General features: G+C 47.2%; 1 protein-coding gene across 1 annotated transcript in view; it reads right to left on the bottom strand.

Annotated features, from left to right (window-relative positions):
- The window catches only part of DNAJC19 (DnaJ heat shock protein family (Hsp40) member C19), a 46,611-nt gene extending 26,344 nt beyond the window's left edge, over nt 1–20,267 (bottom strand). Inside the window, exons 1-4 of the mRNA XM_063924325.1 lie at nt 20,130–20,267; nt 18,002–18,053; nt 16,795–16,868; nt 15,007–15,083 (exon numbers count right to left, since the gene is read on the bottom strand). Of these exons, the coding sequence (XP_063780395.1) occupies nt 15,007–15,083; nt 16,795–16,868; nt 18,002–18,053; nt 20,130–20,132 (206 nt within the window). The 5' untranslated portion in view covers nt 20,133–20,267. The remainder of the gene's footprint in view (nt 1–15,006; nt 15,084–16,794; nt 16,869–18,001; nt 18,054–20,129) is intronic.
- Nucleotides 20,268–24,489: the final 4,222 nt, after the last annotated feature.

The raw sequence follows: 24,489 nt of genomic DNA, 5'->3' as shown, positions 1-24,489 counted from the left end.
TTGGCGTGATATACAGGCCACCAGGTCAGGAAGAGGAACTTGACAAGAACCTATTGCAGGACATAACTAAAATGGCATTAAAAGGAGAGGTAATAATCATGGGAGACTTTAATCTTCCTGATGTAAACTGGGAGGTGTCTGTTGCTAGTTCCACTAGAAGTAGGAACATTTTAAATTCCCTTCAGGGAGCATCCCTCCACCAATTGGTGAGGGAGCCCACTCGGAAAGACGCAATATTAGACTTAATACTTACAAATGGAGACAGATTATCAGACGTAAAAGTGGGTGAAAACCTCGGATCCAGTGATCATCAAGCAGTATGGTTCAGCATTAAGACAGAGACTGACTCGTCCCATACAAAAACAAAGGTGTTGGATTTTAGGAAGGCTGATTTTGTAGGGATGGGAAAATGTGTAAGCGATTCTTTGGCAGAGTGGAGGAACTTGGAAACAGTGCAGGAGAGGTGGAAAACATTCAAATGTGCAATATTGAAGGCAACAGACCTTTGTATCAAAACTGTTAGGAAAAACACAAGGAAAAGGAAGCCAGTGTGGTTTGCAAAAGAAGTAGCAAATATTGTGAGAGCAAAAAAGATGGCTTTTAGGAAATATAAGCAGACACAAAATAATGAAGACAAAAAGATATATCTTGTTAGACAGAAGGAGACAAAGAAGGTAATCAGATGTGCAAAGGCACAAGCTGAGGAGAAAATGGCCCAGTCAGTGGGTAAAGGAGGCAAAACTTTTTTTAGGTATATAAGCGAAAAAAGAAAAACAAAAGGCGGAATTATAAAACTAAAGACGGACACTGGGAATCTTGTTGAGGGAGACAATTTAATAGCAGATCATCTTAATGATTATTTTTGCTCAGTATTTACTACTGAAAGAGAGGGGAAGGGGCCACAGTTGAGTTGCAGGGATATTCAGGAAAATGAAACAAGTACATTTACAGAGGAGAAGGTCCTAACAGAACTCTCAAAGCTGAAAGTGGACAAATCTATGGGGCCAGATGGGATACATCCAAGGATACTAAAAGAACTTAAAGAGGTGCTGGTAGCACCATTGACAGAATTATTCAACCAGTCATTAGCTACAGGAGAAATTCCAGGGGACTGGAAAAGAGCAAACGTAGTCCCACTGCACAAAAGTGGAAGCAAGGAAGAGGCAAACAACTACAGACCAGTGAGTCTTACATCAGTAGTAGGGAAATTGATGGGAACACTCTTAAAAGAAAGAGTTGTAGATCATCTCAAATCCGGCAATTTACTGGATCCCAAACAGCATGGATTCACTGGGGGAAGATCATGTCAAACAAATCTTATTGACTTTTTTGATTGTGTGACTAAAGTGATGGATAAAGGTGGAGCCATGGATATAGCTTATCTTGACTTTAGTAAGGCTTTTGACACAGTTCCACATCGCAGACTGCTAAATAAACTTGAAAGTTTGGGATTGGATATTAGGATTATTGAATGGATAAGATCTTGGTTGAAGGATAGAAAACAGAGAGTTGTGGTAAATGGAGTGCATTCACAGGAGGGAAATGTTACCAGTGGAGTACCCCAGGGATCTGTACTTGGACCAGTGCTTTTCAATATCTTTATTGGTGACATTGCAAATGGGATTAAAGGGAAAGTATGCCTTTTTGCAGATGACACAAAGGTATGCAACAGGGTAGACACACCAGGTGGGGTAAAACAAATGATTGAGGATCTAGGTAGACTAGAGGAATGGTCAAGAGTCTGGCAATTACAGTTTAATGCCAAAAAATGCAAAATCATGCACTTGGGTCTCAAAAATCCTAAAGCTAAATACAGTATTAATGGCACTATACTGGAAACTACTGAGGAGGAAAGGGATCTAGGAGTCACTATTTCAGATGACTTAAAGGCAGGTAAGCAATGTAACAAGGCAATGAGGAAGGCTAGTCAGATGCTTGGCTGCATTGGGAGAGGAATCAGCAGCAGAAAGAAAGAAGTAATAATGCCACTGTATAGGTCATTGGTACGGCCTCATCTAGAATACTGTATTCAGTTCTGGAGGCCATATCTTCAAAAGGATATTAATACATTAGAAACTGTACAAAGGAGGGCAACTAAAATGGTGCATGGCCTACATCACAAAACATACCCAGAAAGACTAAGAAATCTCAATATGTATAGTTTGGAGCAGAGAAGAGAAAGGGGCGACATGATAGAAACTTTCAAATATATGAAGGGTTTTAACAAAGTCCAGGAGGGAAACATTCTCCAAATGAAGAGAAGCAATAGGACACGAGGACATGCACTGAGACTGGAGGGGGGGAGGTTCAGGGGAAATTTGCGGAAAAATTATTTCACAGAAAGGGTAGTGGACAAGTGGAATAGCCTCCCATCAGAGGTGGTAGAGGCTAAGACAGTAGAGCAATTTAAACATGCATGGGATAGACATAAGGATATCCTTACAAAGAAATAAGGATCAAATAAGGTTAGTGATAAAAAAAAATAATATATAAAAAAAAAAAAAGGGGCAGACTAGATGGGCCAAGTGGTTCTTATCTGCCGACAAATTCTATGTTTCTATGTTTCTAAGCCACCTTCAAACCTTTATCCATTCCTGCATGAAGGAATGCGAGGACCCCGGAAACTTAACAATTTCGGGTCCATCCCTCCTTCACTGCACCAATGAATATAGGCCTGCCATATTCGGTGATAAAAACGCGCTGAGGAGGGTTTCCTTGCTCTGAGCATTGTTTGAATTACCTGTTTAGAGAATCCTCTTGAATTTAGGATAGAGGTTTCAAGAGCCACGCCGTCAAAGACAGCCTATCCAGATGTCTGTGATAACAGGGACTCTGCATCAGTCGATCTGGACGTTGAGGAAGCAGAAGTGGAGCGTCCATCGACATTCTTTGCAGATCTGTGTACCAATGCCTTCTGGGCCAAGCTGGAGCTATTACAATCACGGCACCCTTTGCTTGCTTCATTTTCCTCACCACCCTGCGTAACAGGGTGATCGGAGGAAACAGATACGCCAGATGAAATTCCCATTTCACCGACAAGGAGTCCACAAAGATCGCGTCGGGATCCGTTGTTCTTGACCCGTATGCTGTGTTGTTCAGACGGGATGCCATGAGATCTCTCTCTGGCTACCCCCATTTGTCTACTAGAGTCTGAAAGACCTCCGGGTGTAGAGCCCATTTGCTTGCTTGAATGGTGTGACGACTGAGAAAGTCCGCTTCCCAGTTTAGGACTCCCGGAACGAACACTGCGGACAAGGCTGGAAGATGGAGTTCTGCCCAGTTTAGTTGCTTTGTGGCTGCGAGTTTCTCCCTGATGATTGAGGTACGCTACTGCCTTTGCATTGTCCGAGCGGATCTGGACTGGTATTCCCTGAAGAATGTCCTTTGCCTGAATCAGTGCCATGTATATGGCCCGAAGTTCTAACAGGTTTATTGGCAGGCAATTGTCTTCTCTGGTCCATTGTCCCTGGAACCATAATTTTCTGGACACTGCTCCCCAGTCCTGAAGACTGGCATCTGTTGTCAGGATCTCCCAATCTGATATCCAAAAGGGTCTCCCTTTGTCTAGATGGGATGTCTGTAGCCACCAGGCTAATGACTTTACCTTTACTGGAAGTACCATTGTCTGTTTCTTTATTGTCTGATGTACTCCATTCCATCTGGCCAGAATCAGACGCTGCAGAGGCCTCAAGTGGAATTATGCATACTCCACCATGTCGAATGTTGACACCATCAACCCCATCACTCGCATAGCTGCGTGAATGGATACCCTCTGACTGTGTAACAAGTCCTGAATCTTTGACTGTACCTTGGATATCTTGTTCCAAGGTAAAAATACTTTCTACAGCCCCCAAGTGAGTCATCCGTTGTGACAGCACCAGAGATGATTTTTCCCAATTTATGAGCCACCCGTGCCTCTACACACGTTATTGTCTGTTGGAGATGGCACAGGAGCAATTCCTGTGATTGTGCAAGGATTAAAAGGTCGTCGAGGTATGGAAAAATTCTTATCCCCTGCTTGCAGAGATAAGCTGCCATAACCACCATAATCTTGGTAAATACTCTGAGGGCTTTTTAACCCCAAGTGGTAAGGTTTCCCACTTTTTTCTTATATATGAGGTTTTTTACCTCTCAGGAGGAATCCACAAAATTCGTTTTTTTCAGGGTAAGATATTACTCCCTGACGGGTTCCGAGAGGCATACTGTGGGATTACCCTGTGGCCACTAATTTTTGGGGAAACTTTTTAATGTTTTATGGAATGTTTTGTTAAAAATAAATTTTTCGAATAATTTTTATGCAACTCTGGACTCTGAACTTCTTTTACCAATTGGATATACTGCATACGGGTTCTTTGAGGTGTGGAAAGAAAACCACAGAGGACAGACGGAGGAAAAGAAACCGTTCAATGCACATAGGGCTTTGCCTGAAGGTGAGCATATTATATATGGGACAGGAGCAGCCTCTGATGTGATATATATAAGGAGGGTGGTGTGAAAAAGGAAGTGAAGTAAAAGAAACCTTTCAAGGCACATAGGGCGTATACATAAGGTGAGCGTCTCTTTATGAAAAAAAGGGGTGAGACCCAGGAAGCTTGATGTGTTAAGAAGTGTGGAGAAAGAAACCTTTTAAGGAACATCCCCCACTGTGAGGAGGTCAGTCCAGAGGTGCGAACCGCAAGGCGGACTATACCTAATATCCTGAGGACTGAAAAAGATTCACACATATATATATATATATATACAATTTCTTTAATGTGGTTGTTTGTTTGTTGGTAGCGCTTGAGGACTATTCTCAATTTGTAATTGTAAATATATAACTGGATGTGGTGTTTCCCAGAGTTTTAGTACCAAGCAGCTCCATAGGCGCAAGTTATACCTCTCCTTTTTGTTTATTTGGATACTCTGAGGGCTGTGGCTAACCCAAAGGGTCTGGAACTGGAAATGCTGCTGGAGGATAGCGAACCTGAGATAGCACTGATGGGACAGTGCTATAGGAACATGTAGGTAAGCATCCTGAATATCCAGGGATACCATATAATCCCCTGGCTCCATGGCCAAAACTATGGAGCGTAACGTCTCCATGTGGAACCTTGGTACCCAAATATATTTGTTTAGCATTTTGAGATTGAGAATGGGCCGGAATGACCCACTTGGCTTCTGAACCAAAAAACGAGATTTATGGTAAGAACTTACCGTTGTTAAATCTCTTTCTGCGAGGTACACTGTGCTCCACAAGGATTAACATCGGGGTGTAGAGTAGGATCTTGATCTGGGGCACCAACAGGCTCAAAGCTTTGACCTTCTTCCCAAGATGCATAGCGCCGCCTCCTATATCACCCCACCTCCGTGCACAGGAGCTCAGTTTGTAAGTTGGTGCCTTGCAGTATGCAGGCACTTAACAGGGGCTGCTCTAGGCAGCCTTTTCAGAGCTTCATTTACAGACTGAAGACAGAAGAAATGTATGAAGATTTACAGGGCTGCTGCAGGCAAAGTCTCATAGACTTCCCTGTGTGCAGCTCCATCACCCCCAGCGGCGCTGTATACTCCTGTGCACAGGAGCTCAGTTCCGTTAACCAGCCCAATGCAGTAGCAGGTACCAGAGACGACAATCTCTCATAGCCAATTACACCACACACTCACCACAGGAGAGGGTGTCAGCGGCTATGCCAATACCAACCCAAAGAAGCCAAGTGCGTCAGGTTGGACGCCTTGTGGAGCCCAGTGTACCTCGCAGAAAGAGATTTAAGAACAGTAAGTTCATACCAAAATCTCGTTTTCTGCTGCGTGGTACACTGAGCTCCACAAGGATTAACATCGGGGATGTCCTAAAGCAGTTCCTCATGGGAGGGGACGCACTGTAGCGGGCACAAGAACCCAGCGTCCAAAAGAAGCATCCTGGGAAGCGGCGGTATCAAAGGCATAGAACCTTATGAACGTGTTCCCGGAGGACCACGTTGCCGTCTTGCACAGTTGTTCAAGGGTCGCACCACGGTGGGCCGCCCAAGAAGGTCCAACCGACCAAGTAGAATAGGCTTTAATGGTAGCAGGAACCAGACGACCAGCTTGTACATAAGCATGTGCAATCACCATTCTAATCCATCTGGCCAAAGTCTGCTTGGAAGCAGGCCAGCCACATTTGTGAAAACCAAACAATACAAAAAGAGAATCAGAGTTCCTAATGGAGGAAGTTCTCTTCACATAGATACGGAGAGCCCGAACCACATCCAAAGTCCGTTCTTTGGGAGACAACCCAGGAGAATTAAAGGCTAGAACCACAATCTCCTGGTTAGGAAGACACCACCTTGGGTAAATAACCTGCCCGCGTTCTAAGAACCGCCAGGTCACGATGAAAAATCAAATGGGGGGACTTACAGGATAAGGCACCCAAGTCCATGATCCTTCCCGCTAAAGCAATAGCCAGCAGAAATAGCACCTTAAGGGACAGCCACTTAAGGACAGCAGAGGCAAGAGGTTCAAATGGAGACTCTTGCAAGGCCGACAAATCCCAATGAGCCACAGAGGGTACATAAGAAGGCTGAATCAGCAATATGCCCTAAGTGAATGTATGAACATCGGGTAGGGCAGCAATCATCCTCTGAAACCAAACCAGCAAGGCAGAAATATGAACATTGAGGGAGGCCAGACGAAGGCCTAAGTCCAGGCCCTGTTGCAGGAAGGCCAACAGTTTGACCGCGCTAAACTTGAAAACGTCATGATTGTGAGACCACACCAAGTAAAGTAAGCATTCCAGACCCTATGGTAAATCCGAGCCGAAGCCGGCTTACGGGCCTTCAACATAGTTTGAACGACCGCCACACAAAAACTCTTGGCCCTCAGGATGGAAGCTTCAAGAGCCAAGCCGTCAAAGCCAAGGGCCCTGAACGAGGAGATCTGGTCGTTGTGGAAGTAGAAGTGGACGATCCAACGAGAGGCCCTGTAGATCGGATAACCAGTGCCGCCAGGGCCACGCTAGAGCGACCAGAAGTAGGTTTCCTCCTTCTTGCTTGAACTTCCGTATTACTCTGGGCAGGAGTGACACCGGAAGGGAACACATATGGCAGCCGATAGTTCCATGGGATTGACAGAGCATCCACTAACGCTGCTTGAGGATCCCTTGTCCTTGCTCCGAAGACCGGAACCTTGTGATTGTGTCGAGACGCCATCAGGTCCACATCTGGAAGGCCCCACTTGTCCATGAGAAGTTGAAACACCTCTGGATGGAGGCTCCATTCTCCGGCGTGTACGTCCTGACAACTGAGAAAGTCCGCTTCCCAGTTTAGGACCCCTGGAATGAACACTGCGTATTTGGCCGGAAGATGGCGTTCTGCCCACTGAAGAATCCGTGATACTTCCCTCATTGCCATGCGGCCTCAACTACTGCCTTGACGATTGATGGCGTTGTCTGATAGTACTTGAACAGGTCTGTTCTGTATTAGATGCTGGGCCATTGTCAACACATTCAACACTGCCAGCAGTTCCAGAATATTTATCGGGAATAGAGATTCCTCCTTGGTCCACCGACCCTGAAGAGAGAGTGTTGTTCCAACACCGCGCCCCAACCTCTCAGACTGGCATCTGTGGTCAGCAGGACCCAGTTGGATATGCAGAAGGGACGGCCCCTGCTCAATCGTTGGTCCTGAAGCCACCAGCTCAGTGACAGGCGGACCTCCGGAGACAAGGAGATCATGTGAGATCTGACCCGGTGAGGCAGGCTGTCCCACTTGGTCAGAAATAATTTCTGCAGAGGGCTAGAATGGAATTGATCGTACTCCACCATGTCGAAAGCCAACACCATGAGACCTAGCACTTGCATTGCCGAATGTATCGACACTTGCGGACGAGATAGGAAGCATCGAATACTGTCATGAAGCTTCAGGACTTACTCCGGAGACAAAAACAACCGTTGGTTGCGAGTGTCCAATAACGCACCCAGGTATACCATGCTCCGAGCAGGAACCAGGGGGGGGGATTTCATCCAGTTGATTGGCCACCCGTGGGCTTTCATGAACTGGACCGTCAGATCTAGATGACACAGGAGAAGTTCTGGGGAATTTGCCAGGATCAACAAATCGTCCAAGTACGGTAGGATCCTGACCCCTTGACGGCGGAGTGTAGCCGTCATGACCACCATTACTTTGGTGAAAACTCGGGGAGCCGTTGTCAAAACAAAGGGTAACGCCCGAAAGTGGTAATGTAGGTTGCCCCCCGCAAACCTCAGGTACTGCTGATGAGACACTGCAATAGGAATATGTAGGTAGGCATCCTGTATGTCCAGGGAGACCATATAGTCCTCAGGCTCCAAGGCCAGAACAACAGAGCGCAGAGTTTCCATACGAAACTTGGAGACCCGCACTTACTTGTTCAAGGACTTCAGATTGAGAATGGGCCGCGAGAATCCGTTCGGTTTCGGGACTAGAAACAGCGGTGAATAGTACCCCTTGCCGCTCTGAATCAGAGGCACCTGTACTACCACTCCTGTGGTCAGGAGGGAATGTACCACCGAAAGCGCCAGGTCCAGAGTAACATCTGACAGGCAAAATCGATGAGGGGGAACGATTTCTGAAAGGTACGGCGTAACCTTGAGCGAGACGACTTCCCTTGCCCAGGCATCTGAAGTGGTCTGCAACCATTCCTGGGCAAAACCTAGAAGTCGGCCCCCCATCCTGGGATCCCCCAGAGGTAGGCCCGCCCTGTCATGCGACAGGCTTGTCAGTTTTGGAAGCAGGTTGACGGGCAGCCCAGGCCCGCTTCGGTCTGGGCTCTGCAGGTCTGGAAGCACGAGTTTGCTTGGGTATGCCTGACCTTTTGCTTTTCCTGGAGGACGAAAGGGCCGAGGGAAAGTACTTTTAGCCTTCTGTGCGGAAGGAGCCGTACTAGGTAGGCAAGCTGTTTCAGCAAAAGCCAGATCAGCCACAATCTTATTGAGGTCTTCTCCAAAGAGAATGTCTCCCGTGAAAGGAAGCACCTCAAGGGTTTTCTTGGAACCCATATCTACTGACCAGGATCTCAACCAAAAGATATGTCTGGCCAAGACCGACGTAATAGTAGCTTGGCCGCCAGCACCCCAGTATCGGAGTCTTAAGGTACAGAGAAGCCGTGGTAATATACGAGAGACATTGTCGAGCATGCTCAGATGCGTCAAAAGGCTGCTCCGTCTCTAACTTCTGAGCCCACGCCTCAACAGCTTCAGCAGCCCAAGTTGCTGCAATGGTTGGCCTATGCACAGCCCCCGGTAGGTGTAAATCGCTTTCAAACAACCCTCCACACGTCTATCCGTCAGTTCCTTCAGAGAGGTGACGGTAGTAACTGGCAGAGCAGAGGAAACTACCATACACGCCACATGAGAATCTACAGGGGGAGGAGTTTCCTACTTTTTGACATAGCTCCGCAGAGAGAGGATAGCGAGCCAACAGTTTCTTATGCGGTGTGGATTTCGTTCCCGGATTATTCCATGAGTCCGGACGTATGTCAGCCAGGAGTTGAGAATGAGGTAAACCTTGTTTAACCACCTTCTTACGTTTAAACCTATCTGGCTTTTTATAGACAGCCTCAAGCTCAGGAACATCAGACACCTGAGGAATTAGCCTAAATGCTTCAATCAAATCCGGGACATCCACCAATGGTTTCCCATCCCCATCAGAAACATCTGTGTCAGTGTCTGTGGGATCAGTATATGTACCATCCTCCTCAGTGGAAGTGTCTGGGATAGCAGTGGATTGGGAGGAGGTAATGGCCCGTTTAGCAGACGACTTAGTCTTAGGCGGGCGAAAGTGAGACTTAGATTTAGTCATAGATCGGTTTAAATGCTGCAGCTGAGTGGAAAGCTGATCCGCCCATGGCAGGTTCACAGCAGGGACCATAAACTGCTGCAGTGGCACAGGTGGTTCCACAGGGGGTGTCAATTTAGTCACAAGCGTGCTTAGCAATGTGGGGAGTGTAGCCCAAGGCGGATCCTGTGATGCCCCAAGCGCTACTGACCCACTGGGTGGGTAATGAACCTGAACTCTCAGCTGCTAAATTATCCTCCATTGCATCAGCGGCCTTGCTACCACGCAGTGTTGGAGAGGCCCCAACATCGTTGCCACGTGTAGCAGACATAACTATGTGCACAGTAATGGGCAACCCAGTACAAGGTGTAGCAGCACTATACCTAGCAAGAACTCTCAGACGGCACAGACCGGAGGTTCAATAGATATAGAATATATGGCGACTATAAATCACAAGCAAAAATACCCCAACAGTATATCTTGTGATACAATCCTACATTGAAAATAGAAAAACCTGAAACGCTTGGCCCCCTCAGGTATAGCAATATAGGAATAGCACGCTGAGTGAAATACCCTGCAATAAGGCAACCACGCAGCGGCTACATGCACACACGCATATATAGTCACAAGTGTACCATGCAGAAATTATGTACCATAAACTGCACTGGACTAGCAATACAAAGTAATACTCAGGATGGCTATATGTAATAACTATAGATATAACAAACACAGTCAGCACTGGATGTATATCACAGGGTGTTTGTACCACACAACCCTTAAACTAACACAGTCCCAGTGACAGGTAGAATACTCAAGTGTCCTGTAGGAAGCACAGCACTGGCAGTCAGGCGGTTCCACAGAGGAGGATTTGCCCCAGCAATCCCAGGAACAGCAAGGATCTATCTGTAATGGCTGCTGCCCGGGAGTGAGGGAGAAGGAAGCAGCTCCAGGGCGGGAACATTGCATAAATGGCGCCCTGGGGCTGGGGGGAGGGGCCTCAGGTCCAGCCTGCTCCCCCTGCTGGCATCTCTACCGGGCATGCGGGCAATAAAAAGAAACCGGGGGGGTGGGGGGGGGGGGGGTGTGTGAATGGTACAACGTCCCCCCTGGCCTGTGCCCATAAAGTGTATCCCTGGTGGCTAGTGGAACATCAGCCCAGTAATCCGTGTCCACGCCAGCACGTGCGGCCCGCCTCCTACGGCCGCGCTGGATCGCGGTGTAAAGTGCGGCACAAAAGCCCCTTACCTCCCCCTGGTTAGCGGCCCCGCGACCCAGGAGACGGCGGCGTGTGTGTGACTCACGTGAAAAGGGAAAAAGCAGGCGCCTCCACTGCAGTGACCCGGCAGCCGTGGCGCAGGAGTATACAGCTCCGCTGGGGGTGATGGAGCTGCACGCAGGGAAGTCTATGAGACTTTGCCTGCAGCAGCCCTGTAAATCTTCATACATTTCTTCTGTCTTCAGTCTGTAAATGAAGCTCTGAAAAGGCTGCCTAGAGCAGCCCCTGTTAAGTGCCTGCATACTGCAAGGCACCAACTTACAAACTGAGCTCCTGTGCACGGAGGCGGCACTATGCATCTTGGGAAGAAGGTCAAAGCTTTGAGCCTGTTGGGGCCTCGGATCATGATCCTACTCTACACCCCGATGTTAATCCTTGTGGAGCCCAGTGTACCCCGCAGCAGAAATAGGTTGGAGTAAAAACCCTGTCCCCGTTGTGCAGGGGGTACTGGAGTGACTACTCCTGACTGAAGCAATTTCTGAACTGCTTCTTGCAAAGCTCTGGCCTTTGTCTCTACCTGAGACGGGCTGGTGCAGAAGAACCTTCGAGGAGGATGCTTCTTGAAGGGAAACACATAACCTAGAGATACCGCTTCTTGCACCCAGGCATCTGTTGTAGACTGCCGCCAGATCTGTGCAAACTGAAGAAGTCGGCACCCTACCCTGGGGTCCCCCAGGAGGAGGCCCGCACCATCAGGCTGATGGCCTATCTTCTGGTTTGGAAGCTGGCCCCCTGGTGGCCCAATGCTTTTTTGAATCATCAAACTAATTGTATTGGGGCTGCTTACGATCACTTTTTCCCTTTGGTTTTCCTTGAGATCGAAAGGGTCGGAAATCCGGACCCCTAGGTTTGGGGTTATATGTGGAAGGAAACTTGACCTTCTTGGAGTCTGCTTCTGACTCCAGAATATCTGTCAATTCTTTACCAAACAGAATATTTCCAGAAAAAGGCAAAGATTCCAAAACCTTCTTAGATTCTGAATCCGCTTTCCACGTACACAACCAAACTGCTCTGCGAGCAGCTATTGTTGAGGCTGATGCCCTAGAAACAATAGTACCCATATCTAATGCAGCTTCTTCCAATACTACTGCAGCCTGTTTAATATGGGCTATATAAGATTTCTGCTCTCTAGAGGCTGATGAAAAATCACCTTCCAATGCATCAGCTCAGGCAGCCACTGCCTTTGCTATCCAAGCTGAAGCCATGGCCGGCCTTATGACTGCTCCAGTCAGGGAAAATATGTTTTTTTAGAAAACCATCCACTCTCCTATCCGTGACATTTAAAGATGTTGACGGCAAAGGCAATATAGATTTTCGCACTAATCGAATCACATACGTATCTACTTTAGGAGCCACCTCCTTTTTTGAACAGTCCCCGGCTGGAAAAGGATAATTGGAATCCCATTTTTTGGGAATTCAATATTTTTTGTTGGGTGTTACCCAAGCCTCTTCCATGATTTCCGTCAGCTGGTCTGACCCTGGAAACTCAGTCTTAACTGTTTTGGGATGTTTAAACACACGTGCCTTGGTTTTTAACACAGGCTCTGCTGAATCTTCTAAGGATAGAATGGCCTTCATTGCTCTAATTAATTCAGCTATATCTACTGAGCTGAGACCTTCTTCACACAGTCGGACTGGCCCACAGGGGAACAGGGGAACCCACCGGTAGGCCCCACTACCTGTGGGCCATCCTTCTCCTCTAGTGATCAGGTTCCAGTCTCTATCCTAGTGCACATGAATTATGCATTATACATATGTTATATTATACGTCATAAGAACATGGTTTATTATATATTTACTAAGGGGCACAGAACATGTACTCTGTAATGGTTAGCCAAACCTCTATGGTGGCTGGCCACACCCTTAAGCATGGGGCCCTACAACAGCATCCCCATGGTGGGCCCTTCATTCCCCAGTCCGACACTGCTTCTTCCTCCTCTTCGTATGTCGAAGTAGAGTAAACTGAGTTTTCATCTTCCGATGAATCGTCATGTGTAGCCTGTGGAGGTGAAGATTTACTTACCATCGGTTTATCAGCTTGTTTCATTTGAGAAGCTGCTGGGGGAAATGATATACCGTAGGTAGGGAGCTGCATGTATGGGTACCCTATTCCTGGTACAGAAGCTGTAGGAATTATCCGTTCAACTATACAAGACAAAGTCTGTGCAAACATAGCCCAAGGTGGATCCATCTGGACCTGATGTTGTACAGGGATCTGCCTTGTGTTCTGCTGAAAAGCAAAACAATTTACACATAAACCATCCTGAACCAGATCCTGAGAGGATAATACAGTTTTGCAAGACAAACATGATATGAGTGCTGCTGTAAGTGTACCTTCGTCACTTTTGCCGCTCTTAGACATGATAAATAATCAGCACTTTCACAGTGTACTACACAATTTGTGACTGTAATCACTTTAACCCTCTAAAGTGATATCAATCTGACCCTACCCATTGAGGATCAGAAAAAACAACTGACAAACATATTAAAGTCAGCAATCACACTAGCAGTCAGTCACATGTTATATATTAGTCATATGAGCACATCATCAACTACAAACACTTTTTAAAGTATGTAGGCGAACATTTACTGAATCCTGTATAAACAGATCTAACGTATTCAGACGCAATGCGAAGAAAACCACAGTAAATGTACATAGACTCGTATGCAACAGACACTTAACTATTCATACTGAAAAAGTAGATAGAAATTTAGTGCTGTATAGCCCGTACTCTGTAGAGTGGGATACAGGGAGACTCATTTTGCTTCCAGTGATCAATCAAACTGTTAGCGAACGCTGAGTGGACCCAGACGCTACTAGTGTACACTGCCGCTCCAGGAACCTATAGTGAACACATACGCACCGGTCACACAGCTGCCTATGCTGCGACCGAGTCTCCTCACGGTAACATTCAGTGAACACAGACGCAGTGGTCACACAGCCGCCTATGATGCAACCGGATCTCTCGTGGTAGCGCTCAGTGAACACCGACGCAGTGGCCTATGCTGCGACCGAGTCCCCTCTGGTAGCGTCTGAGACGGAGGCAAGGAAACAGTTTATGGTGGGAGACTCGGCGGAAACTGGTCATGAACCATGGGGAGGGGCGACCAGGAGAGCGTCCGACTCCCCCTGCTGACATCAACCCTAGGGATCGCGGCTTCTTGCTGTTCCTGGTGCCTAATATCCCTAAGGCCTAGCGCATGTGCACCCGCGGTGGCAGCCGCGTCAGCTACTGTTTGGTAGTCTCCTCCCAATACAGTGCGGCTGTGTCCGTATTCCATCTACTAAGCGGAACCGATGCCTTACCTTCTCTCCGTGCTCCGACCACAGCCTGGTAATGTCTGCTGGACCTGCTAGTAACATCCGATACAGACGCTCGCTGAAACAGCACTGTACTTGTGGGTAAGCGTTGTCGCGACCCGGCAGAGAGTTGTTGGTGCGACTCTTTCTAAGAGTATAAGACGCTGTTTAGAAGTTAATTAAAAAAACTAGCAAGACTATAAAAATAACATAAGAAAGCTAAGGGCTTCTAAAAAAAACCCAGCAGCCCTCTGACCATGGTCCGGCTCCTGCTGCACCAAACAAAAAAAACTGATTTGCCTGAGCCAGTGGGCGGGATATATGGACGGGCCCGTTGCATCCTGGGAGGCCGGAAAGCTTTTGATCGTTTGGTGCCAATTAGCATTAGCTCCATCATATCCCATTGTTATCCTGTGGACCCTGCCGGAGAAAGACACCCAACACTAGAAGAGTCTCACGCGACCTGGCGTGACTGCAGTTAAGATGTATGAGGACATGTCCGTAAACCCAACTTGCTACTTTTTCTTAACAAACACCTACAGCTCTTGCTAAACCTATATGACACAGTGACCACGTGGTAACCATGTTGATTTGCACAGGCATAAATGGTCCTCATCGGTGAGCACAGAACAGTAATGATGTGAATAGGAGATGTGGCTTACCTAACTCCTAATATTAGTGCGGCTTCCCTTTTTGTCATTTTGGGTTCAAATCCACCTTTATAATAGCCAGCGAATGCCTAGAAAAACACAAAGGAAGAATGTCTATTTAATATAACAGGAGCTGTGCGCTGGCAGGGCGGGATGAAAGGGACTCATTTGCTATTGCCTATTTCTCAGTACAGGGCCAGTGACCCCAACCACGATCCAGGGAAATCATTTACAACCTGGAGGAACCCATTTCAGGTCTAAATTTCCTGCCAGAACTGGACCCAACACAGCGATTCTCTTATTAATAGAACATAATATATATATATATATATATATATATATATATATATATATATATATATATATATATATATATATATATATATATATATATATATATATATATCTCCTTAGGCTGCTTCCAATGCCACTTCCAAATGCTGCTTCTGACTTTTATTTAATGCATGCAGAAATCCTAAAAATAAAACCACTGGGAGCAGCCTGTGCAAATACCCACTAGGGGTTAATTCTACTATGTGGCGCTTTTTCAGCAGCCGCTGTATCTTCAGCTGTTTTGGCCTCTGGATTTAAAGGGGCGATAATATTAAATACAGAAAACACCTGACTTTGTATTCAATATTATGGTCTCTTAAAAACTTCAGGGTTCCTTCAAAATACACCGTTTACTAAAATTACCCCTAGGTGTTTCATCATCATCATCTTTGTGCTGTCAACTGAAATGAATGGCCAACAGACATCAATGGAGAAGCACAACATAGGACTACCTTCATCGCCAGCCAATCACATCACAGCCAATACGGTAAAACAGCTTGTGACTGGCTCAGTGGATATGCAAAGTATGGATTCTTCCGTTTATGATTTTTCTTGGATTCCATTTGATAAAACATTTGAAGTCACTGCCCACTGGATAACAAATGATGCATATTTCCCATTGCATTATAAGGATATCAGCTTTGGATTTCCCTTCAAATGACATATTATTTCCCATTGTATTAAAACCTGCAATATTTCCCTCCTGAATTATGGCCAGGCCAGGGGACCTAATATTCCTTGCTGCCTGGTACCCAAAGTCCAGCACAAGGGCTTTTCTACGCCACAACCCCGTACAGGCTCCAGGGCGGATATTGCTGGGTTTGCAACCTGCTGCGACAAGAGGACCCCATCACATAAGAGCGGTCTAGCTCCCAAGCTAACTGAGCAATTGGGGGAAGGGGCTGTTCATTTAGATTTCTACAAGCTGGATTCCTTTATTGCAAAGAATGGGTTTTTGAGATGAATAGCTTTGTACAGCTTGTGTATGGACAAATGAGAATTTATCCAACACATATCATCTGTGGATAGGTGACAGATTATCTGCATATCAGTTGCATGTGCAAATGCATGTTTAGATGCTTTTCATCATAAGTCTGTACTTGCATCAAATGCAATCACTGTGTAATCGGCAGTGCCATAAGTAGACATTTTAGCGTTGTGTGCAAGAAACAGCATCTACGCCCCCCCCCCCCCCATATCATATACAAAACAGGGCCAGTGCACACCATAGGTGCACGCAAAAAATTTAGGGGCGTGGCCACAAAATGCCAATTCATATTACGCTGTACAGAAGTCTCCATTATTCCATTTATGCCGCACAGTAGCACCACTTACACACATTACACCAGATATAGCCCTTTTGTCACAGTACGGCAGACAGAGCCCCCTTCGGGTGTTACAGAGCAGCCTCACATGTATACAGCGTACGTAACAAAGCATGTTGGGATGGGGTGGAGGGTTTCTTACCGACTTTGGCAGGGTCTGGAAGGCTTGCTTCACCTGAGGCTCCAGGTGCTGAAAGTTTTTCAAAACATAACGGCCTAAAGCAAAAAATGTGTCACCCGTCATTACAAAATGTCTGAGGATTTCTTATAGCTGCTCACAAAGGCTGCAGTGCAGGTTCTATTTATGTGATGACATTGCAGTTATACAAAATCTTACAAGCCGCTTACAAGAGGGGACACCTAGTGGTTTAATGTTGACATTGCAGATTGTGCTTATTAGTATATCAATAATGAAACGGGTGTGGATCATTAGATCGACAATGTTTAGGTCGACCACTATAGGTAGACAGTCACTAGGTCGACATGGTCAGAAGATCGACAGGTCAAAATGTCGACATGAGGTTTTTATTATTATTTTTTGGGTCGTCTTCTTCGTATAGTGACCGGGAACCCCAATTAATGCACCGTGTCCCCTCGCATGCAAGGTTACCGTTCCAGTTGTAGTCCATGTGGATCGTTAAGTATGAAAAAAGTAAAAAAAAAAAAAAAAGAATTAAAAAAAAAAAAAAACACAAAAAACTCATGTCGACCTTTTGACCTAGAACATGTCGACCTATAGTGGTCGACCTAGACACTGTCGATCTTCAGACCGGATCCCAATGAAAGAGCCGTTGGGCATAAAGTGCTTCTGTATAATAAACATGCTGTTCTGTCCCGGCCACTGCCACTACCCTGCTGAATCTGGAGAGTGCTTCTACAATAGATAGATTAGGGGTGTGGTTCATAGGGTCGACCACACTTAGGTCGACAGTATCTAGGTCAACCTCTATTTGTCGACAGTAACTAAGTCGACACCCAAAATAGGTCGACGCAAGCATTAGGTCAACATGAGCAAGGTCGACATGAGTTGTTTTTTTGTGTGTAATTTTCTTGTTAGAGTGACGGGGAACCCCAATTAGTGCACCGTGTCCCCTCGCATGGCTAGCTTAGCTCCCCATGCTTCGGGCAAGGTGTCTCGCTGCACGGCACATGTTACCGTACCCAACTGTAGTCCACGTGGATCGTAAAGTATGAAAAAGTTCAAAAAATTGTGAAAAACTCATGTTGATCTTTTGTCATGTCGACCTAACGCATGTCGACCAATAGTGATCGACCTATTGATTACCCACATAAGTGTGGTCGACTAAGAGACCGGATACCATAGATTACAGACAGACGAGCAGACCTACCTGCAAATCCAGCTACGGCAATGGTCAAGCCAGCGGCTATCAATGTACTTGCCTACAAAGAAAATAACAGAGAACACTTTAATGCATACGCTTATGTGAATGTTACAACAATGAAATCAAATAGGACGCAGTGTTTTCAAAACATAATATATTACAAGCAATCTAAGTAAAATAAAGCACCAGACAGAACAGAAAACGTGACACAAAAACTGGCAGCAACTGAGAGGAGACATCTCTATATATTAGTTGGTCTGTTGTCACCATGATTAAGAAGGTCTGATATACGTTAATAAAACGATTTTATGCCGAATTTAGGTTACAGTGCTGAATGTTGTCATTTTCTAATCACTGATATTTACTGAATCACAAAAGTAAATATTTCTGAAATGCACATTATGATAAAAATGAAGCAAACGTATGATCTCATGCGCAGGGACTATTCCCCAATAGTAATTTAGTTAATGGGAAGAGTGCGATGCTCATATCGGTCTATACATCTGTGGCTGACAAGTTTTAATGAGAATTGACATTTCTAAAAAAAAAAAAAAAAAAAAAAGGATCACATAAGAGACTGTTCAATATTTCACACTGACTTGTTATATAACTTTGTATGACCGATCAGTCTATAGTCGGAAAACATGTTCCCAAGCTTTTACAAATATAATAATTTTATTAGTAGCTTGTGCATGAATGTACGGATTTATATGTTTTACAGGATTAATATAGCTTTAATTACTTTCCCTAATTCCAATATCCTATTTGCAGTGTGATATAGTGCTCTGCTGCTCAGATCAGAATGACGTCTCCTTTGGCTCACCAACTGGTGTGCAAGTAGAAAGACATCATATTAAACCTCCAAATTAGACAATATTGGTTTTATAAGCAAGACTGCAAAGGGCAAAAGGAGCATCAAGCATCCATGAAAGGCTCCGATGAGCGGCGCCTGACCAAGACCAACGGATGGCCATCGACCATCGATTATTCAAAATCATCGTTCTATGACCGATGGTAATTACTTTTACCATCGATGGGGGAGAACCAGATGGTTTCCCGCCATCGATGGTAAAGAGCTATCAATTTATATTTTATTTTTTCTCTAGGATGTCAGGGACGCAGAGCATAGCCATGCCCCCAGGCTCCGATTGGCCCGCGTCTACCTCAATACTAAAGTAATGGGGACCATCGATGGACAAACCATTGATGGTTCCCTTACAGGTGGTTGCCCACCATCAACATTATCCACCCAACCCCAACTGACTCTAATCGGTGGCCCTTGAATGACTCTTGATAGGGGGTTTCTGACCCTGACCAACAGCATGCCCCTAAACCTGAATGATCCTAACAGGCAGCGATGCATACCCAGACTGGATCCAACATGTGGCCCTTTATCCCTGAGTAACTTTGACAGGCGGCCCTTGACTGTGGCTGATTCCGATGGACCTGACAGATTCTGAGGGGCAACCCCTGACAGGCAGCTGCTGACCCTGATCGCCTCCAGTGGGCGTCCCCTCAACCTGATCGCCTCCAGTGGGCGTCCCCTCAACCTGATCGCCTCCAGTGGGCATCCCCTCAAACTGATCGCCTCCAGTGGGCGTCCCCTCAACCTGAACGGCTCCAGTGGGCGTCACCTCAACCTGAACATCTCTAACAGGTGTCCCCTCAACCTGAACGCATTCAGACGGCTGACCCTCAACCTGAACGTATTCAGACGGCTGACCCTCAACCTGAACGTATTCAGACAGCCATCCCCTCAACCTGAACGACTCAGACGGCCGTCTACTCAACTTGAACGGCTCAAACGGGTGTCCCCTCAACCAGGATGACTCAAACGGGTGTCCCCTCAACCTGGACGTATTCAGTGGGCGTCCCCTCAACATGAACAACTCCGATGCATGACTCCTGGACCATGAGTGACCAAGAAGGGGGGGGGGGGGGGGGGGGGGCACATAACAGAGTCCAAATCTGATAGACTCACTTGACCGAATGCCAAGGGGAACCCCCTGACTCCAACGAGCAGCCTCAGATTCTAACAGGCGACCCCACACTCTGCAGTGACAGGATAGACATTAGGTGAAGGTCAATTGACATTTCCCACGCTGCTCCTCTCCTTCCCTGGACCCGCACTCACCATGCCGACAGGCACTAACGAGAGCGCTGTAATGTGTGAGTCACATAGCCGGGGCAGCAGCGCGGCCACCGGGACTCTATCACGTCTCTGACCCGGGGCTTAAATGTGTTGTCCTAACCGGGCAACGTCACTTCCGCCAGTACTGAACCTCAGCTCCGCCCCCCAGAAAGTGTTCCACGTTAGATTGGTCCGTGTGACATATCTGATTGGTGGATCTGGTTTTTGTAGACTGTAACTTTATTGCTTCAGGGCAGACATTGACAGACACTTGTAACTACACTTAATACATTGCACTGAAATCCAGTCAGATAGGTGGTGCTCACATTCCTGCTAATGCATACTTGCCTACCTGACCCTCTCCATGAGGGAGAAAATGCTCTGTTCCTGGACTTTCCTGGTAATGTATGATTGCCATCACCTGTGGTGAGCTAGTTAATTGATAAGAAAGGTGTTTCACCACAGGTGATGGCAATCATACATTACCAGGAAAGTCCAGGAACAGAGCATTTTCTCCCTCATGGAGAGGGTCAGGTAGGCAAGTATGTGCTAATGTTTATAAAAGGGACAGATTTACTCCATCCAGCTGCTGCTGCTGTAGTACTACATGCCCCAGCATGCTTTGAATTTCAGTTGTAGAGACACTTGGGGGGTAATTCAGATCTGATCGCACGCTAGCTGTTTTCTTGCAGGGTAGATGCTAGAATCAAGTGGGCTAAGGGACCTTCTCCGTAAGGGGGAGGAGTTACGACGCAAGGGGGAGGAGCTAGGCCAGCGGGATAGTTCCTCTACTATCCACGCCACCAACTACTACCTTTAGTAATTAGGTGGTGAGCGAAGCGGAGCGAGCCACCGTGCCCGAAGCGTGGCGAGCGAAGCGTGGCGAGCGAAGCGAGCCCGCAAGGGTACTTTTCGGGTACCCTGTTCGCCCGTAGCTCCTCCCTCTGGTGACGTAGCTCCTCCTCTCAAAACGTCACAAGGTCCCTTCAGCCCCTCCGATATAGAACCAACCTTTCTTGCAGTCCTGCGTTCGCATAGTCGCTGCCCACCGGGGAGTGTATTTTAGCTGTGCAAGTGTGCGATCGCATGTGTGCAGCCGAGCGGTACAAAAAACTTTGTGCAGTTTCTCAGTTGCCCAGAACTTACTCAGCCGCACCGATCACTTCAGCCTGTCCGGTCCCGGAATTGACGTCAGACACCCGCCCTGCTAACACATGGACACGCCTGCGTTTTTTCAACCACTCCCTGAAAATGGTCAGTTGCCACCCACAAACGCCTTCTTCCTGTCAATCTCCTTGCGATCAGCTGTGCGAATGGATTCTTCGTAAAACCCATCGTACAGCAACGATCCGCTTTGTACCCGTGCGGTGCATACGCATGCGCAGTTCTGTCCTGATCGCAGCACTGCAAAAAACGCTAGCGAGTGATCAGTTCTGAACTACCCCCCCCCCCCCCCCCCCTGGTCCTGGCAGTGTGTGGTGGTTGTCAGTAAGTCTTCCTGCAGTTGTCAGTAAGGATTGGAATATTTGACATGCACATTTCGCTATAGCTGCACATGGAGACAGCGTGTCACATAGAAAGCGTATAGTGTTACATGCCCGGCACAGATACTGTATATTAAATAGTCTGATTCTGATTTTGGAGCAAAAAAATAAATACATTGACTATGGGGGTCATTCCGAGTTGATCGCTAGCTGCCGTTGTTCGCTGCGTATCGTTCAGTGTAAAAAATGGCTAATCTGCGTATGCTCCGAAATGTGCACGCGCTTCGTACGGGTACAAAGTCCTTTGTGGTTTTGCACTGGTTGTAGCGACGATTCCAATCGCACAGTCGGCCGCAAGGAGATTGACAGAAAGAGGGCGTTCCTGGGTGTCAACTGACCGTTTTCAGGGAGTGCTTAGAAAAACGCAGGAGTGTCAGAAAAAACGCAGGCGTGGCTGGACGTTCGCTGGGCGGGTGTGTGACGTCAAAAGCCATCCCTTCGTTGTTAGAATCAACGCACACGAAGAGTAACTACAGGGCTGGTCTTGTTTTACACAAAACCATTTTGTAGGCGCTCTGCAGCACAAACATTCGCACTTCTGCAAAGCTAAAATACACTCCCCAGTGGGCGTTGACAATGTGTTTGCACGGCTGCTAAAAACTGCTAGCGAGCGATCAAGTCGGAATGACCCCCTATATGCAAAGTCCTTTCCTGGTGTGCTTCTGTGCATCCAAATACACAAGGACTGAGACACCCACCTGGTCGCTGGATGGCTAAGCTAAGCGACCCAAGTGGCCGACACAAACACCTGGCCCATCTAGGAGTGGCACTGCAGTGTCACGCAGGCTGGCCCTTCAAAAAACTACTCCCCAAACAGCACATGACGCAAAGAAAAAAAGAGGCGCACCAAGGTCGCTGTGTGACTAAGCTAAGCGACCCAAGTGGCCGACACAAACACCTGGCCCATCTAGGAGTGGCACTGCAGTGTCAGGCAGGATGGCACTTCAAAAAAATAGTCCCCAAACAGCACATGATGCAAAGAAAAAAAGAGGCCCACCAAGGTCGCTGCGTGACTAAGCTAAGCGACACAAGTGGCCGACACAAACACCTGGCCCATCTAGGAGTGGCACTGCAGTGTCACGCAGGCTGGCCCTTCAAAAAACTACTCCCCAAACAGCACATGACGCAAAGAAAAAAAGAGGCGCAATGAGGTAGCTGTGTGAGTAAGCTAAGCGACCCAAGTGGCCGACACAAACACCTGGCCCATCTAGGAGTGGCACTGCAGTGTCACGCAGGCTGGCCCTTCAAAAAACTACTCCCCAAACAGCACATGACGCAAATAAAAAAAGAGGCGCAATGAGGTAGCTGTGTGAGTAAGCTAAGCGACCCTAGTGGCCGACACAAACACCTGGCCCATCTAGGAGTGGCACTGCAGTGTCACGCAGGCTGGCCCTTCAAAAAACTACTCCCCAAACAGCACATGACGCAAAGAAAAAAAGAGGCGCAATGAGGTAGCTGTGTGAGTAAGCTAAGCGACCCAAGTGGCCGACACAAACACCTGGCCCATCTAGGAGTGGCACTGCAGTGTCACGCAGGCTGGCCCTTCAAAAAACTACTCCCCAAACAGCACATGACGCAAAGAAAAAAAGAGGCGCAATGAGGTAGCTGTGTGAGTAAGCTAAGCGACCCAAGTGGCCGACACAAACACCTGGCCCATCTAGGAGTGGCACTGCAGTGTCACGCAGGCTGGCCCTTCAAAAAACTACTCCCCAAACAGCACATGACGCAAAGAAAAAAAGAGGCGCAATGAGGTAGCTGTGTGAGTAAGCTAAGCGACCCTAGTGGCCGACACAAACACCTGGCCCATCTAGGAGTGGCACTGCAGTGTCACGCAGGCTGGCCCTTCAAAAAACTACTCCCCAAACAGCACATGACGCAAAGAAAAAAAGAGGCGCAATGAGGTAGCTGTGTGAGTAAGCTAAGCGACCCAAGTGGCCGACACAAACACCTGGCCCATCTAGGAGTGGCACTGCAGTGTCACGCAGGCTGGCCCTTCAAAAAACTACTCCCCAAACAGCACATGACGCAAAGAAAAATTAAAGAAAAAAGAGGTGCAAGATGGAATTGTCCTTGGGCCCTCCCACCCATCCTTATGTTGTATAAACAGGACATGCACACTTTAACCAACCCATCATTTCAGTGACAGGGTCTGCCACACGACTGTGACTGAAATGACGGGTTGGTTTGGACCCCCACCAAAAAAGAAGCAATTAATCTCTCCTTGCACAAACTGGCTCTACAGAGGCAAGATGTCCACCTCATCATCATCCTCCGATATATCACCGTGTACATCCCCCTCCTCACAGATTATCAATTCGTCCCCACTGGAATCCACCATCTCAGCTCCCTGTGTACTTTGTGGAGGCAATTGCTGCTGGTCAATGTCTCCACGGAGGAATTGATTATAATTCATTTTAATGAACATCATCTTCTCCACATTTTCTGGATGTAACCTCGTACGCCGATTGCTGACAAGGTGAGCGGCGGCACTAAACACTCTTTCGGAGTACACACTCGTGGGAGGGCAACTTAGGTAGAATAAAGCCAGTTTATGCAAGGGCCTCCAAATTGCCTCTTTTTCCTGCCAGTATAAGTACGGACTGTCTGACGTGCCTACTTGGATGCGGTCACTCATATAATCCTCCACCATTCTTTCAATGGGGAGAGAATCATATGCAGTGACAGTAGACGACATGTCCGTAATCGTTGTCAGGTCCTTCAGTCCGGACCAGATGTCAGCATCAGCAGTCGCTCCAGACTGCCCTGCATCAGCAGTCGCTCCAGACTGCCCTGCATCACCGCCAGCGGGTGGGCTCGGA

Source organism: Pseudophryne corroboree, chromosome 5 (assembly GCF_028390025.1).
Source record: "Pseudophryne corroboree isolate aPseCor3 chromosome 5, aPseCor3.hap2, whole genome shotgun sequence".
Lineage (NCBI taxonomy): Eukaryota > Metazoa > Chordata > Amphibia > Anura > Myobatrachidae > Pseudophryne > Pseudophryne corroboree.
Note: the sequence above shows the minus strand (reverse complement) of the source record. Positions and strands in the feature narration are given on the sequence as shown.